The 15338-nt window shown below is 40.1% G+C and overlaps 1 protein-coding gene across 1 annotated transcript; it reads right to left on the bottom strand.

The window, feature by feature from the left end:
* Positions 1-2906: 2906 nt before the first annotated feature.
* Positions 2907-11906, bottom strand: MYCTH_62778 (uncharacterized protein). Its single transcript, XM_003658987.1, has 8 exons — positions 11521-11906; positions 10413-11481; positions 9204-10333; positions 9105-9160; positions 8720-9048; positions 8196-8677; positions 7473-8137; positions 2907-3027 (listed from the first exon to the last, which is right to left on the bottom strand). The coding sequence occupies exons 1-2, from the start codon at positions 11739-11741 to the stop codon at positions 11340-11342; spliced, it is 363 nt and encodes a 120-aa protein (XP_003659035.1). The 5' UTR covers positions 11742-11906; the 3' UTR covers positions 2907-3027; positions 7473-8137; positions 8196-8677; positions 8720-9048; positions 9105-9160; positions 9204-10333; positions 10413-11339.
* Between the last annotated feature and the right edge of the window lie 3432 nt (positions 11907-15338).

The following is a 15338-nucleotide window of genomic DNA, read 5'->3' as shown; positions in this document are numbered from 1 at the left end:
TAACTTTAAATGTTTTTTATAGTCTCTACCCTACCTTTTATATTAACCTTATTAAATATACTATATCTAACCTATTACCTTCATAATGTATATTAGATTTCTAACTAGACCTAGTGTTAGAACTCTCTTAAGAGGGATTACTATAGGAGGAATTTAAAGTGGAAGTGATCTTTATAGCTAGGAATATAAGGGGAGGAGGTAATTAACGCGATATACTAGTAAAATAGAAGAGATATAATACCCTAACTTAGGAATTATTAGAAAATCTAGAAAATACTAAGGCGCTTGATATATTCGAGCAAGAGTAAGGAGATATATATTACTATAATAGACTAGTTACAAATAGGAGGTAAGGGAGAGTATAAAAGCAAACGATATAAATTTTTCGTATAGGTAGGCAAACCTAGAGCAAACAAATAGTAGGCGTATCGTGGTCACGTTATAGATACATTATAACTATATTATAGATGTACCTATAAAGATAGTCTAATTATAAAAATAAAAACAAATACACTAATTAATATATAATGTATTTACTCTATAACCTTCTCCTCCTTATCCTCCCCCTCTAAAATAATAGTTATAGTGGTAAGGGTAAGGTCATTATAATTATAGACCAGGCGTATAGCGCGCTTAGCAGGCAAGGAAGAGCAGTAGGTATAGGAACGGCTAAAGTTAATTAGTATAGGTATAGGGCATATAGAGGCGCTTAAGCAGGTATAGGAGGTAGGTAACAGGGTACCTAGGATATAGGTAACGAAGGTAGTATTAGTGTCGACCAAAGTTAATATATTCTCGTTTATATACCATATCTAGTATAATATACTATCGTTCTATACCATAGCGTAGTATATAAGCTGCCTAGTAGCTTATAAGGTAAGGTTAGGGCCGATAGTAGGCTAGACGATATTACTATAGTAGATAAGGGTATTAGGGGTAGTAGTACTAGTAACTAAGGCAAAGTTATTACTAGAATAATAAGAACTTATAGCCTAGGTAAGGGTAAAGGTAGCCTATCTAGGTAAGTAGTTAAACTAGGCAGCCTTAAAGAGCGTAGAGAATAAATGTACTAATATAGAGAACTTAGGTATCAGGATAGTATAATAGGCGCCCTAGTTAGCGGTCTTATAGTAGGTAGGGGAGGTAAGGGTAGTACCGGTATTATAATAACCTACGATTTTCTTAATGCCTATATATAGATAAGGGTTATTAGCCTAGAGTTATAGATCTTAAATATAGCTCTTATAGCTCTCATAGCATATTATATAAGAAGCGCCCTAACTCTAGATATACTTAACCTTATTACCTTTAAAACGTTAGTCAATATATAGTAAGTAATACTACTACTTCTCTAACTATAGTTTAAACTCCTTATTAAAGGAGTTACCCTTAATAGTATATTTACCAAAGGAAAGGTTAATATTCTTATACTATAAAATAAGGAGTTAATCTATACCTAATATATATATATAATAGTAAAAAAAAATTAATATAGAAAAGGAAAAACTTATATAGCAATCTTTATTCTTATTACTACTAAGGTAGTAACTACTACTATTACTATTAAGCAAACTAGTAGCTATCAATATATTGAATAGATACTAATTAAAAAAAATTTTTTAAGGGTATAATAAGAGTATAGGTAATAAGTATAGTTATAGGAGGCAGAGGTAATTAGAAGGTATAGAAGAAGAGGAGAGTTAGTTATAAGAGAGAGAATTAGGAGAAGGAAGGAAGAAGAGAAGGTATTTATAAGCGTTAGGAGAAGGGTAGTAAGGGAGTATATAGGACCTAGGCAATCTACTTATTATATATATAACTTACTACTATATATATAGGTTATATTATTCTAATAACAAAGGGAAGGAGCTTAGCTTTTATCCGAACTCGAATAGCTACCTATTTACGCTCGATATACCATTATACGTATAGGTCATATTATTATAGTAATAAAGGAAGGAAGGCACAGGACCCGTTTGCAGGACCGACATAGGGGTAAGATGTAGGACAGGTTAGCCTGGTAACCGTAAAAAGAGAGGGGGGGGTATATTATAGGCCTAGGCTATACCTAGGCTAGACAATGCCTAGGCTTTACCCGGGCATAGGAATAGACCTACCCTGCCCTACTTACGTACGCCCTACAGGTCTATAGAGCGTTTATTGCTCGTTTATAACTTATTTGGTAGATACGTAGCTAAGGCCTAGTTAGGGCCTAACCTAGAGCCTAACCGGGCCTTACCTAGATTATATATATATATATTGGTTAGAAGGTACTCCTCTATATAGCTCTTGTAGTTTTCCTTTTTTTCCTCCCTAAGGTAGTCAAATAAAACATCATATGCTTATCTATAGATGCTATAAGGCTAGTATATTATGAAATTTAAATTTATATTAGCGAAAATACTATTTAAATTAGGAGTAGAGTATCTTATTAGGACTTTTAAACTTATAAGCTTTGCTTAGGCTAATTAAATATAGGTATATTATAGCTTATATACTTTCTAATTAGAGCTTCTTAGGTAGATTTGCTTTATTTAATATCTTAATCGAGTATAAGATTAGTTCTTACCTTACTTGCTTAGCTAGTCTATTTAGTTTATAGGTATATAGTAATAATAGTTTAAGATTAATGCTACTCTCTATTAGCTATATTTAGTACTATAAAGGCATTTACCCTATAAGACTAATTATTATAATGTCGTTATCTTACTTAATCTTATAGATAGTAAGCCTATATTAGTATCTTACCTAGCTCTCGAAGTTCTAAATAACTTCTAGGATCTTCTCTAATATCTTTATTATTAGTAGGAAAGGGAATAGCTTACTATTATACTTATTAACGATTATAAGTAACTAGTATAATCTATTAATCGCTTTAGGGAAGTTAAATAGATCCTATATGACACTGTAACGAACCTAACTCAGACTTCTTCTAAAAGGGTTCAGACAAAGGTAGATTAAGCGGGACAAGCAAGCAAGTCATCTAAAGGATTCGGTGAAGCCAAAGGGTTCATAACAACACTAGAGTTATCTTTTACAGTAGTCAATAACGATGCTTGGTATAAGTACCGTGATTATAAGGGGTTACTATCACTAGTGAACTCCTAGAGTCTACTATAACGAGTGACTATTTATATATATATATACTTCTGTCGGTCGCTTATAGTCCCCTTCTATCCCGTCCTTAGATTGCCTTTAGTAGCTAGCTATCCTCTGCTATCTTTCCCTTTTTGGTAATTGTTTGCCTATGGTAACCCGCGCTCCCTAGCGATCCTATATTAGCCTCGCTTCGTGCCCTTCTTGATTAGTGGCTTATTTAGCCTACTATACCCTACCGGGTCATGGTATATAGTTAGCTTATAATATAATACCCCCTCTTTAGGGCTTTCGACCTAAAAGCTTCTTATGACTTATTTTAAGTACTACTAATACCCCCCTTTTCCTAGTAGGTAATGTCCTTCTTCTGCTAACTTCCTTTTGCTATAGCTAATTATATTCCTAGGAATCGTTACAATCTTAAATACAAACGACATACTATTATAATTAAGATTAAGCAAGAGGGTTACAAAGTCGCTATACCTTGCGAGCATTATTAGAATACGAAGCCATAAAAGCATTATATAATAATAGAGGGTTTAAACAAGTGTCAAAACTATATTTATATAGGTAAGAAGTATAATAGTCTAAACGTTATAGATGCCTATAGGTTCCTTGTTATTTTCCTTTATAGTCTTAGGTTACTAACTATCTTAGTCCTTTCGAATATGTCAGAGTAGGAGAAGGTTTCGAGGGAGATTACTAAGACCGAGGCGTTACTTGCTTAGACGTTAAGCCGTTTAAGTTAATTACGTCGTTTATAGCAATCCCTACACGATTGTGGTACCAAAGTTTTTCGTCGTGGCGTAGCTTGTCTAGAGGAGGAGGAAGAGCTAGATACTCCTCTGCCGATGTTAGAGACGTAGACCCTTATAGGTTAGGCTTAGGCATTAGGTGCTTTTGACGTGCTTGATTAGGAGTTAATTAGGTTAGATCCTAGTCCTAATTCTAGTAGGTTCCCTTCTTTTTCTATTAGGGAATAGGCTTTAGAGCTAGTTATTATAGCTAGTTAGGATTCTACTAGTAGAACTGCTTTAGTTTCTTAGGGCAATTTAGGTTCTTAACGAGTTCTTATAAATTGTTTTCTAGTCTGAAATTAAACTATTTAACTAGGTACTATAGTTCTCTATTAATAATATATAAATCTAGAATCTCTTTAACGTCCTATTCTTCCTCTTTGTCCTTTACTTTGATATATGTAGTAACCTTAGCGTTCTTTAGTACTAGTTCGAGAAGTAAAATATAAAAAATATCTATCTATAGTTATATAGATAATAGTAATGATAGTCGGTAGTTAGATGTCGAAATTCGTTCTTTAATAACAAAAGGTCTAACCTTCTTAAAGTCTAGCTTCGTGCTTAGTCGTTTGGTTCGTAAGTTTCGTACGATTAGGTAGACTTTGTCTTTCCTCTCTAGGCAAGGTCCCTTGAGCCTATGTTTATTGTAGTAGTTCTTTATTCTAGTCTTGACAAACTCGAGTTCCTTTTTAAGCTTTTTATATAGTACGTGTATTTGTTCTACTTTGACTACTGCTCTTGGCACTATGACCTCTGGTCCTTGCCTAAGGTCTGCTTTATATCTGTAGTTTGCGAAGAACGGTATGACTTTGGTCGTTTCTGTTAGCGTTATATTATAAGCGAGTTGTACTGTTAGTAATAGTATGACCTAGTTATCTTGCTAGTAGTTAATGTAAGAACGGAGATATTACTTGATAACTTAGTTTAGTTGCTCTATTTGTCTATTAGTCTGTAGGTAATATACTATTAATAGCTTGCTATTAACGTCTAATTGTTATATTAATGCTTGCTAGAACTTTGACGCGAACTTAGTGTCTCTATCGGTGATCTATTCTTATAGCTAAGCATATACTGATGTAACTTACCAATAGATTATATCTACTAACTATTCTACTATTTAGGACTCCTTATAGGGAAGGAAGTATGCCTATTTAGTTAAGTAATCTACTATAGTAAGAATACTATCGTAGGTCACTCCTATAGCTATATTCTTAGATTCTAGTAGCTTTATAATAAAGTCTATTGTAACTAAACTCTATAGTTTGTTAGCTATTAGTAGTAGCTAAAGTAGCCTATACGGCTTGTATCGTGCCGTTTTGCTTCGATTACAAATGTTATAGTTCCGTACGACTTTCTTAACTTGTACCGTTAACTATAGAAAGTCGTAGTGTTTCCTAACTTATACGATAGTCTTTGTAACTCCTTTATATCCTCTAAGTTTCGACTTATAGAGTTCCTAAATCATTCGTAGCTATTAATCCCCGTCATAGATATATACTTTGCCTTAGTACTAGAGTTTCCTATCTCTTTCTTCTACTCCGTTAGGTACTAATAGTCTAGGTGCTGCTTAATATTATGTCTCGTTAATCCTTTCTTCTCAAAAGATTATATAATACTCTAGGAACGAGTCAAGTAGATCATCTTCTACGGGTGTCTGCGTTTCGTGATGTAGCGTTCCGTCTATTTGTTCCTTGAATAACGGTGGTATTGTTTCCGTTTGTCCTTCTATATGATCCGTTCGTCGGCTTAAGATATCTGCTTATACGTTCTCTTTGCCCTTCTTATAGCGGATTTCGAAGTTAAATTCTACGAGGAACTCTACCTATTATATTTGTCGTCTATTAAGCTCCTTTGTCGTTATAAAGTATTGTAAGTTCTTGTAATCTATATATACTTGTACCGGTTTAATTGTATTACTAAGGTATAGTTACTATTCCTTGAAAGCTTTGACAATTATAAGTAGTTCCTTATTGTAGATTAGATAATTAAGACGTAGTCTATCGAGCTTCTTTAAAAAGAAGGCTATAGGATATAGCTTTCCTTGTCTATCTCGTTATCTTAATTATCCTCTAATAGTATAGTCTAAAGCGTCCGTTTCTACCTTAAATGGCTTCTTAGGATCTAGTAGTACTAGTACTAGATCTTTAGTAATGGCATTACAGATCTATATAAATACTTGCTCGTACTATTCTTTCTATTAGAATTTAGTATTTTTCCTAGTAAGTTTATATAAAGGTTGTATAATCGCTCTAAAGTTCCTAATAAATATCTAGTGGAAGTTTATAAATCTAATAAAGCTTCGTACTTCCGTGACTAACGTCAGTTATAGCCAATTCTTAATAGCTTTAACCTTTAAAGGTTCTATCTAGATTTGTCCTAGGGATATCTTATATCCTAAAAACACCGTTTTCCTAACGTGGAATTCGCTCTTTTCCTTGTTAACTAATAGTTTATATATATATAGCGTGTCTAGTATTGCTTTCACGTACTTCTAGTGTTCGTCTATCGTCTTAGAGAAGATAAGTATATCGTTAAGATAATATACCGCAAATTTGTCGAGAAAGGGTCGGATAGCTTGATTAATTAGGGCTTAGAACGTTACTAGCGTGTTCGTAAGTCCAAATAGCATGACAAGGTACTTATAGTAACTATAGGGTATCCTAAAGGCCGTTTTCTACTCGTCGCCTTCTTTGATCTATATATAGTTATAGGCCGATAGCAAGTCAAGATACGTAAAATATTAGGCTCTTGCTAACTAATCTCAGAGCCGTGAGATTAGCAGTAATAGGTATCGGTTTTTCACGGTCTATTCGTTAAGTTGCCGATAGTCAACATATAACTATAGCTTTCTATCTTTCTTAGGTATAAATAGGATTAGGTAGCCTACTAGCAATGTTAATAGGTAGATATATCCTCTTCAAAGGTTTTCCTCTAAATATCGCTTAAGTTCTTCGTTCTAAGTCTAGCTTATATAATAGATCTTGAAGAACTTTAGTCGTACTCCTTCTTTGAGCTTGATCTTATAATCCTATAGGCCGTGTTCTAGTAGTCCTTCTAGATACTTCGGTTCGAATGTTAGGTATCCTTTGTATTCTTTCGATACTTCCCTAGTCTTATCTTATCTCTTAGTTTTCTAATAGTATACGAACTTAGTTCCATCTATAGCAATGCTAGCGATTTCTCCTGTCTTAACTTACTACTCCTATTATAGTGTTCCGCATTCGTTAACAGAGAGAATAGCTATCGGCGGTTTAGCTCGTTTCTCCTATCGCGATATTGATGTCGTTATACTGCCTCTTCTAGAGTCTGTAGTAGTCTGTCTACTACTATCTATCTCTTGTGGTAGATCTATAGGATATACCTTCCCCTAAGTATCGTCTGCTCGTAATCCTTATATGCTCCCTATCTCGCTAGTCAAATATAACTCCGTTTAGGGTTATAGGTAGCTACTATTCTTTGTGACGAACCCAACTCAGACTTCTTCTAAAAGGGTCTAGACGGAGGTAGGTGAAGCGAGACAAGCAGGCAGGTCGTCTAAGGGATTCGGTGAAGCCAAAGGGTTCATAACAACACTTAGAGTTGTCTCTCACAGTAATCAGCAGCGCTTGGTATGAGTACTGTGATTGTGATTATTACCACTGGCGAACTCCCAGAGTCCACTATAACAAGTGACTAGCTAGCTATATATATACAATGGTCTGTCCCTCTTTAATAGTTATTACTAGTACCACTTCTCCTTTCACTTTGTGATTCTGCGTTGTCGACGGTGATATGCTATTATTACCAGTGACGACCTTAGTCTTGGCGGTGATAATCTTCTGATTGGTCCGTCGAGTGATTGGCTGTCGGAATGTCCCGTGTCCTAGCTACAGCCTGCCAGGCCGCCTATGTGCTTATCCGTGACACGATGCCCCTCCTTCAAGGCTTTCGACCCGAAAGCCTTCTTAGGTCGTTTCAAATAGCGCTAACAACCCTCCGCTTGTGAGTACTGTATTCTCCCTGTTTCTGTATCGTGGTCGCTATGTTGACAAAATGCCGATAGAGAAACGGAAGTCGCATTCTGCACGTTACCGTGCTTCCCTTGCTTAGAACATCGCCGAGAACGGTTTTGTCGTTATACCTTGTTCTTGGTGCGCATCTTAAGGCCTTGTCTGTAAAATGATCGCGCGTATAAAGCGTTGTAAGGCCTATGTTCGTCGAGGTCGTTCTTACGATGGCTCTGGCATCCTGCTTTCTTCCTGTAAGCTCGTCTCCTTTTTTTTTTTTTTTTTTTTTGAGTGTGACTTTTGATGTTCTTTCTAGTGGATTGTATTCTCTAGGAGCAGCGTCGTATCAAGGATGCTAAACGTCGTGCCGAACTTGAGCTAGATGAATCCTAACGCCGTCTGGAAGAAGCCTAGCGCGAGTTGTCCGAAAAGCTTGTGCGGCTCCGGCGTCTTCGTCAGCAGAAGGAGTTTTTGGTGGAGAAAGGTGCCGATATGGTGGCGTATGGTCTGTCGACCTTGGATGAGTTAGAGGAGGTTGAGCGGCAAGAGACGCCTGCTATACCCTCGTTGCAGATTAATGATGCCGTCGATGCTATCGACTAGGGCGCTGTCTTTGGTTCTGTCCCGGGTTTCCCTTTGGTCGATCCGGGTTCTGCCGGTGGAACTGTTCTAGTTTCTTAGGGCAGTTCAAATTCTTGACTAGTTCCTATGAGTTGTCTTCTGGTCCGAAATTAAGCCATTTGACCAGATACTGTAGTTCTCCGTTGATGATGCGTGAATCTAGAATTTCTTCGACGTCCTATTCTTCCTCTTCGTCCTCTGCTTCGATGTGCGTGGCAACCTTAGCGCTCTTTGGTGCTGGTTCGAGAAGTGAAATATAAAAAACATCTGTCTGTAGTCGTATAGATAACGGTAATGATAGTTAGTAGTTAGATGTCGAGATTCGTTCTTTGATAACGAAGGGTCCGACCTTCTTAAAGTCTAGCTTCGTGCTTGGTCGTTTGGTTCGCAGGTTTCGTGTAATTAGGTAGACTTTATCTCCCCTCTCTAGGCAAGGTCCCTCGAGCCTGTGTTTGTCGTAGTAGTTCTTTATTCTAGTCTTAATAAACTCGAGTTCCTTTTTGAGCTTTCTATACAGTGCGTGCATTTGTTCCGCTTTGACTGCTGCTCTTAGCACTATGACCTCTAGTCCTTACCTAAGGTCTGCTTTATATCCGTAGTTTACGAAGAACGGTGTAACCTTGGTCGTTTCCGTTGGCGTCGTGTTGTAAGCGAGTTGTGCTATTGGTAACAGCATGACCTAGTCATCTTACTGGTAGTTGACGTAAGAGCGGAGGTACTGCTTAATAACTTGGTTTAGTCGCTCCGTTTGTCCGTTAGTCTGTGGGTGATATGCCGTTAATAGCTTGCTGTTAACGCCTAATCGTTATATTAACGCTTGCTAAAACTTTGACGCGAACTTGGTGTCTCTGTCGGTGATCTATTCTTGCGGCCAAGCATACACTGATATAACTTGCCGATAGATCACGTCTGCTAACTGTTCTGCTGTCTAGGACTCCTTGTAGGGAAAGAAGTATGCCTACTTAGTCAGGCGATCTACTATAGTAAGAATACTGTCGTAGGTCACTCCTGTGGCTGTGTCCTTAGATTCTAGCAGCTTCGTAATAAAGTCTATCGTGACCGAACTCTATAGTTTATCAGCTGTTAGTAGTGGCTGAAGTAGCCCGTACGGCTTGTGTCGTGCCGTTTTGCTTCGATTGTAGATATCGCAATTCCGTACGACTTCCTTGACTCGTGCCGTTAACTATAGAAAGTCGTAGTGTTTCTTGACTTGTATAACAGTCTTCGTAACTCCTTTATGTCCTCCGAGTTTCGACTCGTAGAGCTCTCGAATCATCCGTAGCTATTAGTCTTTGTCGTAGATATACGCTTTGCCTCGGTACTAGAGTTTCCTATCTTTTTCTTCTACTCCGTTAGGTACTAGTAGTCCGGGTGCTGCTTGATACTGTGCCTTGTTAATCCTTTCTTCTCGAAAGATTGTATAGCATTCTAGGAACGAGTCAAGTAGATCATCTTCTACGGGTGTCTACGTTTCGTGATGTAGCGTTCCGTCTGTTCGCTCCTTGAACAACGGTAGTGTTGTTTCCGTTCGTCCTTCTATATGATCCGTTCGTCGGCTTAAAGCGTCCGCTCGTGTGTTCTCTTTGCCCTTCTTATAGCGGATCTTAAAGTTGAATTCCGCGAGGAATTCTGCCTATCGTATTTGTCGTCTGTTAAGCTCCTTCGTCGTCGTGAAGTATCGTAGGTTCTTGTGATCTATATATACTTGTACCGGTTTAATCATGCCGCTAAGGTATAGTCGCCATTCCTTGAAAGCTTCGACAATCGCAAGTAGTTCCTTGTCGTAGATCGGATAATTAAGACGTGGTCCATCGAGTTTCTTTGAAAAGAAGGCTACAGGATATAGCTTCCCTTGTCCGTCTCGTTATCCCAATTGTCCTCCGATGGCGTAGTCTGAAGCGTCCGTTTCTACCTCGAATGGCTTCTTAGGGTCTGGCAGTAATAGTACCGAATCTTCGGTAATGGCATTCCGGATCTACGTAAATGCTTGCTCGTGTTGCTCTTCCTATTGGAATTTAGTATTCTTCTTGGTAAGCTCGTGCAAAGGTCGTACGATCGCTCTAAAGTTCCTGATGAACATCCGGTAGAAGTTTACAAATCCGATGAAGCTTCGTACTTCCGTGACTGACGTCGGTTGTGGCTAATTCTTGATGGCTTTAACCTTTGAAGGTTCTATCCGGATTTATCCTAGGGATATCTCGTATCCCAAAAACACCGTTTTCCTGACGTGGAATTCGCTCTTTTCCTTGTTAACTGATAGCTTGTACGTGTATAGCGCGTCTAGTACTGCTTTTACGTGCTTCTGGTGTTCGTCTATCGTCTTAGAGAAGATAAGTATATCGTCGAGATAATATACCGTAAATTTGTCGAGAAAGGGTCAGATAGCTTGATTAATTAGGGCTTAGAACGTTGCCGGTGCGTTCGTAAGTCTAAATGGCATGACGAGGTACTTATAGTGGCCATAGGGTGTCCTAAAGGCCGTTTTCTACTCGTCGCTTTCTTTGATCCGTATATGGTTATAGGCCGATGGCAAGTCAAGACGCGTAAAATATTAGGCTCCTGCTAACTGATCTCGGAGCTATAAGATTAGCGGTAACGGGTATCGGTTTTTCACGGTCTGTTCGTTAAGTTGCCGATAGTCGACATATAACTATAGCTTTCCGTCTTTCTTAGGCACAAATAGGATTAGGTAGCCTGCTAGCGATGTCGACGGGCGGATATATCCTCTTCAAAGGTTCTCCTCTAAATATCGCTTAAGTTCTTCGTTCTATATCTAGCTCGTGTAGTAGATCTTGAAGAACTTTAGTCGTGCTCCTTCCTTGAGCTTGATCTCGTGATCCTATGGGCCGTGTTCTGGTAGTCCTTCTAGATGTTTCGGTTCGAATGCTGGGTGTCCTTTGTATTCCTTCGGTACTTCCCTAGTCTTGTCTTGTCTCTCGGTTTTCTGGTAGTATGCGAACTTGGTTCCGTTTATAGCGATGCTAGCGATTTCTCCTGTCTCAACCTACTGCTCCTATTACAGTGCTCCGTATTCGTCAACAGAGAGAACAGCTATCGGCGATTTAGCTCGTTCCTCCTGTCGTGATATCGATATCGTTATACCGCCTCTTCCAGAGTCCGTAGTGGTCTGCCTGCTACTGTCTGTCTCTTGCGGTAGATCCGTAGGACATGCCTTTCCTTGAGCATTGTCTACTCGCGATCCTTGCGCGCTCCCTATCTCGCTAGTCGAATACGACTCCATTCGGGGTCGTAGGTGGCTACCATTCTTCTAGCTAATGTCCGGGTCGTAATCTTCATGCTATAGTAACCCTAATATTATGTCTTTGTCGTTACCTATATCCACGATGCTGAATACGACTGCTGTGGTCTTCCCTACTATAGTGATGTCGATCGGTTTAGTCTCCCTACATACCTATTACGTCGGAAATGGCCCTTTGACTATGCCATACTTCCGCTTCATTCTCTAGGGTATCCGTAGCTGATTTATAAGTATCAGCGAAATCAGATTTATTTCTGCTCCACTGTCTACTAGTACGAGCATTTCGTGCTGTTTCTACTATGCTGTTATCTACAATCGCTTATCTTGCCACCGTCGTCCAAAGATTGTAGCGATTTCCTATGTTTCTGCCGGGAGGTCTCGATATAGTGGTCTCTTACGCTAGTCCCTCCTATACTGCGCTACCACTCGCCGCTACGCAGGCGTTAATGGTTTCCGGGCCCCTTGAAGGGCCCTGACCCGTTTCCCAGGTCAGTGCTAACCTCTTTAGTTGTTCGGCTGATAGCGGCTTCGTCGATCGTGCTCATTTCCGTGAGCCATTGAGTGCTTGCGGCTTCCTACCACTGGGTCCGTTCTGCTTTCCGTCGTACGTGCCATAGCTTCGTCTGAAGCTCCCGAATTCGTAATTTCTTTTCGTCCGCGTGATAGAGGTAATCGTTGCTCTAATACGAGTCCTATATGTCTCGTCTGGTTCCGTAGTGCCTAGGCCAGGCTCGTCTTGGAACTATCGTGATGCTTTCTAGATCGCGGGCTTCGATCTTCTAGAGTAATTCGGCCACTCTGTTTCCTGTATTGTAGACCTATTCTACAGGGTGTAAGCTTCCGTCCTCATTTCCTTGTCGGGTCGGCTAGTGATTATTTTCGAATTTGTCGCGGAAGTAGTATTGGCATTCGTATACTATACACTGGAACTAGGGCACTTGCGTATGTGCCTCGTGTCGAGGGTGTAGTTATGTAGCGTCGCCTAGGAGGTATTGGAATTCTTTCCCGAATCCTTCCCATTGTACGTAGATCATAGATACTCTAGTGCTGATATAGGAGTATTTCTTCTAGTAGCTTTCCTACGTACGCTCGTCTTTTCCGCGGTTCGCGCGTATAAACTAGTACTCGGGGTTCCGTACGTCGTAGGTAAGTTACTAATCGTTAGAATGCTCGGTGTAGCTGTCGGGCCTATTATATATCATAGGCTATTCTCCTTTAATAGTTTCCACGATACGTCGAAGTTCCCTTATCTTATCCCTTATTCCGTCGCTCTACTAGGCGAGTCAAATCAAGCGTTTATCCCGTTCACGCAATTCCGTGTTAAGCCGAAAAACTTCATTACGGTACCATTCGATTCGTTCCTAGAGGAATAGAACATTAGGTCCGGGTCTTTCGATTCCTTAGGTGTCGGTTATCCACGATCTATCCCGCCTCTATATAACCGTAAAGCCCCACTGCCTCAAGGCTAGGAGAATTGAAACTAGCGGTGTATATTCTCCTACTATATCCTATTCGGCAAGACCTATCTCTAGGTCTATAGTGACCAGTTCGGAGTACGGTGCTTGTTCGTCTTTACCATTGTCGTTATGTCCGAGACTGTCTGTGTTACTGCCCTTGTCTTCGTAGCTTGTGGCCGCTACTTCGATGACGTCCTTGGTGGTTTCGTCGATGGCTGTAATTTCCTTTCTAGGGGTTGGTTTCTATTCTTCCTTCGGGCTCCGGCATTCTCGCTTATAGTGCCCTTTCTTTCCATAGTTATAGTAGGTAACATTGGACTTGTCTTTAGTCGTCTTCTTCCGGTCTTGCTTCTACGCTGCGTCTACATCTATGGCTCTGGGATGCGTCCTGTACGAGGTACTAACGTACGCTCGCTTTTTCTTGTCGTTGGCCTTAACCGTGGTTCCGTTCATTTGACCTTGCTTCTGCTGCTCTCGTATGTAGAGTCGATCATCGATCCTGATAGCCTGCGCGATGTATTCGTCCAGAGTCTTAGGCCGATCGTACTTGTACAGCTCGTCCTTGACCTTTTCCTTTAAGCCGTTGTAGAACAATTGCATTAACGCCTCGTTGTTAAGCTGAGACTTGAGCATGTCCTGTCTGAACTGTGCGGCGTAGGAGGCTGCTAACTTGGTCTGTCGGAGATTGGCGAGTCTTTCTTGCATATGAATCTTCTTGTCCTTATTGCTAAAAACCTTCCGAAGCTCTTCTTCGAAACGGTCGTAAGATCGGAAGACTGCCTGTGTGAACGCGTCTCGGTCGTCTTCGTCTTCCTCAGTGAGGTAGTTATTCCACGTAGGCTCGAACTATCGCCAGGTGGTTCGATCTTGATACGCTTTGCTTTGGCGCCCTCGAGTGCCTCGATTTTGGCGTAGGCCTCGTTGACTAACTTCTACGAGTACTTTTCGCGGTTCTCGAGTTCCTTGATTCGAGCTTGAGCAGCCTTGTCTCTCTGGTCCAACTCCTGAACCCGCTGCTAGAGTTGACCAAGCTAAGTGAGCAGCTATTCGGCCGTAACGTCGGTAGCCATGTCGATGTCGAGGTCGAAGTCACCTCCGTTCTGAACCATGATAGAACAAAGGGAGTGGTAACAACGTGTGACGAACCTAACTTAGACTTCTTCTGAAAGGGTCTAGACGGAGGTGGGTGAAGTGGGACAAGTAGGCAGGTCGTCTGAGGGATTCGGTGAAGCCAAAGGGTTCATAACAACACTTAGAGTTGTCTCTCATAGTAATTAGCAGCGCTTGGTATGAGTACTGTGATTGTGATTGTTACCACTGGCGAACTCCCAGAGTCCACTATAACGAGTGACTGGCTAGCTATATATACATAATGGTCTGTCCCTCTTTAATAGTTATTACCAGTACCACTTCTCCTTTTACTTTGTAATTCTGCGTTATCGACGGTGACATGCTATTATTACTAGTGACGACCTTAGTCTTGGCGGTGATAATCTTCTGATTGGTCCGTCGAGTGATTGGCTGTCGGAATGTCCCGTGTCCTAGCTGCAGCCTGCCAGGCCGCCTATGTGCTTATCCGTGACATTCTTCTAGCTAATGTCTAGATTATAATCTTTATACTATAGTAACCCTAATATTATATCTTTGTCATTGCCTATATCTATAATGCTAAATATAATTACTATAGTCTTTCCTACTATAGTAATATCGATCAGTTCGGTTTCCCTATATACCTATTGCGTCGGAAATAGCCCTTTGACTATGCTATACTTCCGCTTCATTCTCTAGGGTATCTATAGCTAATTTATAAGCGTTAGCGAAATTAGGTTTATCTCTGCTCTACTATCCACTAGTATAAGCATTTTATGCTGTTTCTATTATATTATTATCTATAGTCGCTTATCTTACCGCCGTCGTCTAAAGATTGTAGCGATTTTCTATGTTTCTGCTAGGAGGTTTTGATATAGTGGTCTCTTGCGCTAGTTCCTCCTATACTATGCTACTACTTGCCGCTATATAGGCGTTAATAGTTTCTAGGCCCCTCGAAGGGCCTTGACCTATTTCCTAGGTTAGTGCTAACCTCTTTAGTTGTTTAGCTAATAGCGGCTTCGTCGATTATACT

The sequence above is a fragment of the Thermothelomyces thermophilus genome, chromosome 1, assembly GCF_000226095.1.
Source record: "Thermothelomyces thermophilus ATCC 42464 chromosome 1, complete sequence".
Classification (NCBI taxonomy): Eukaryota; Fungi; Ascomycota; class Sordariomycetes; order Sordariales; family Chaetomiaceae; genus Thermothelomyces; species Thermothelomyces thermophilus.
This window is presented reverse-complemented; position numbering and strand designations above follow the sequence as displayed.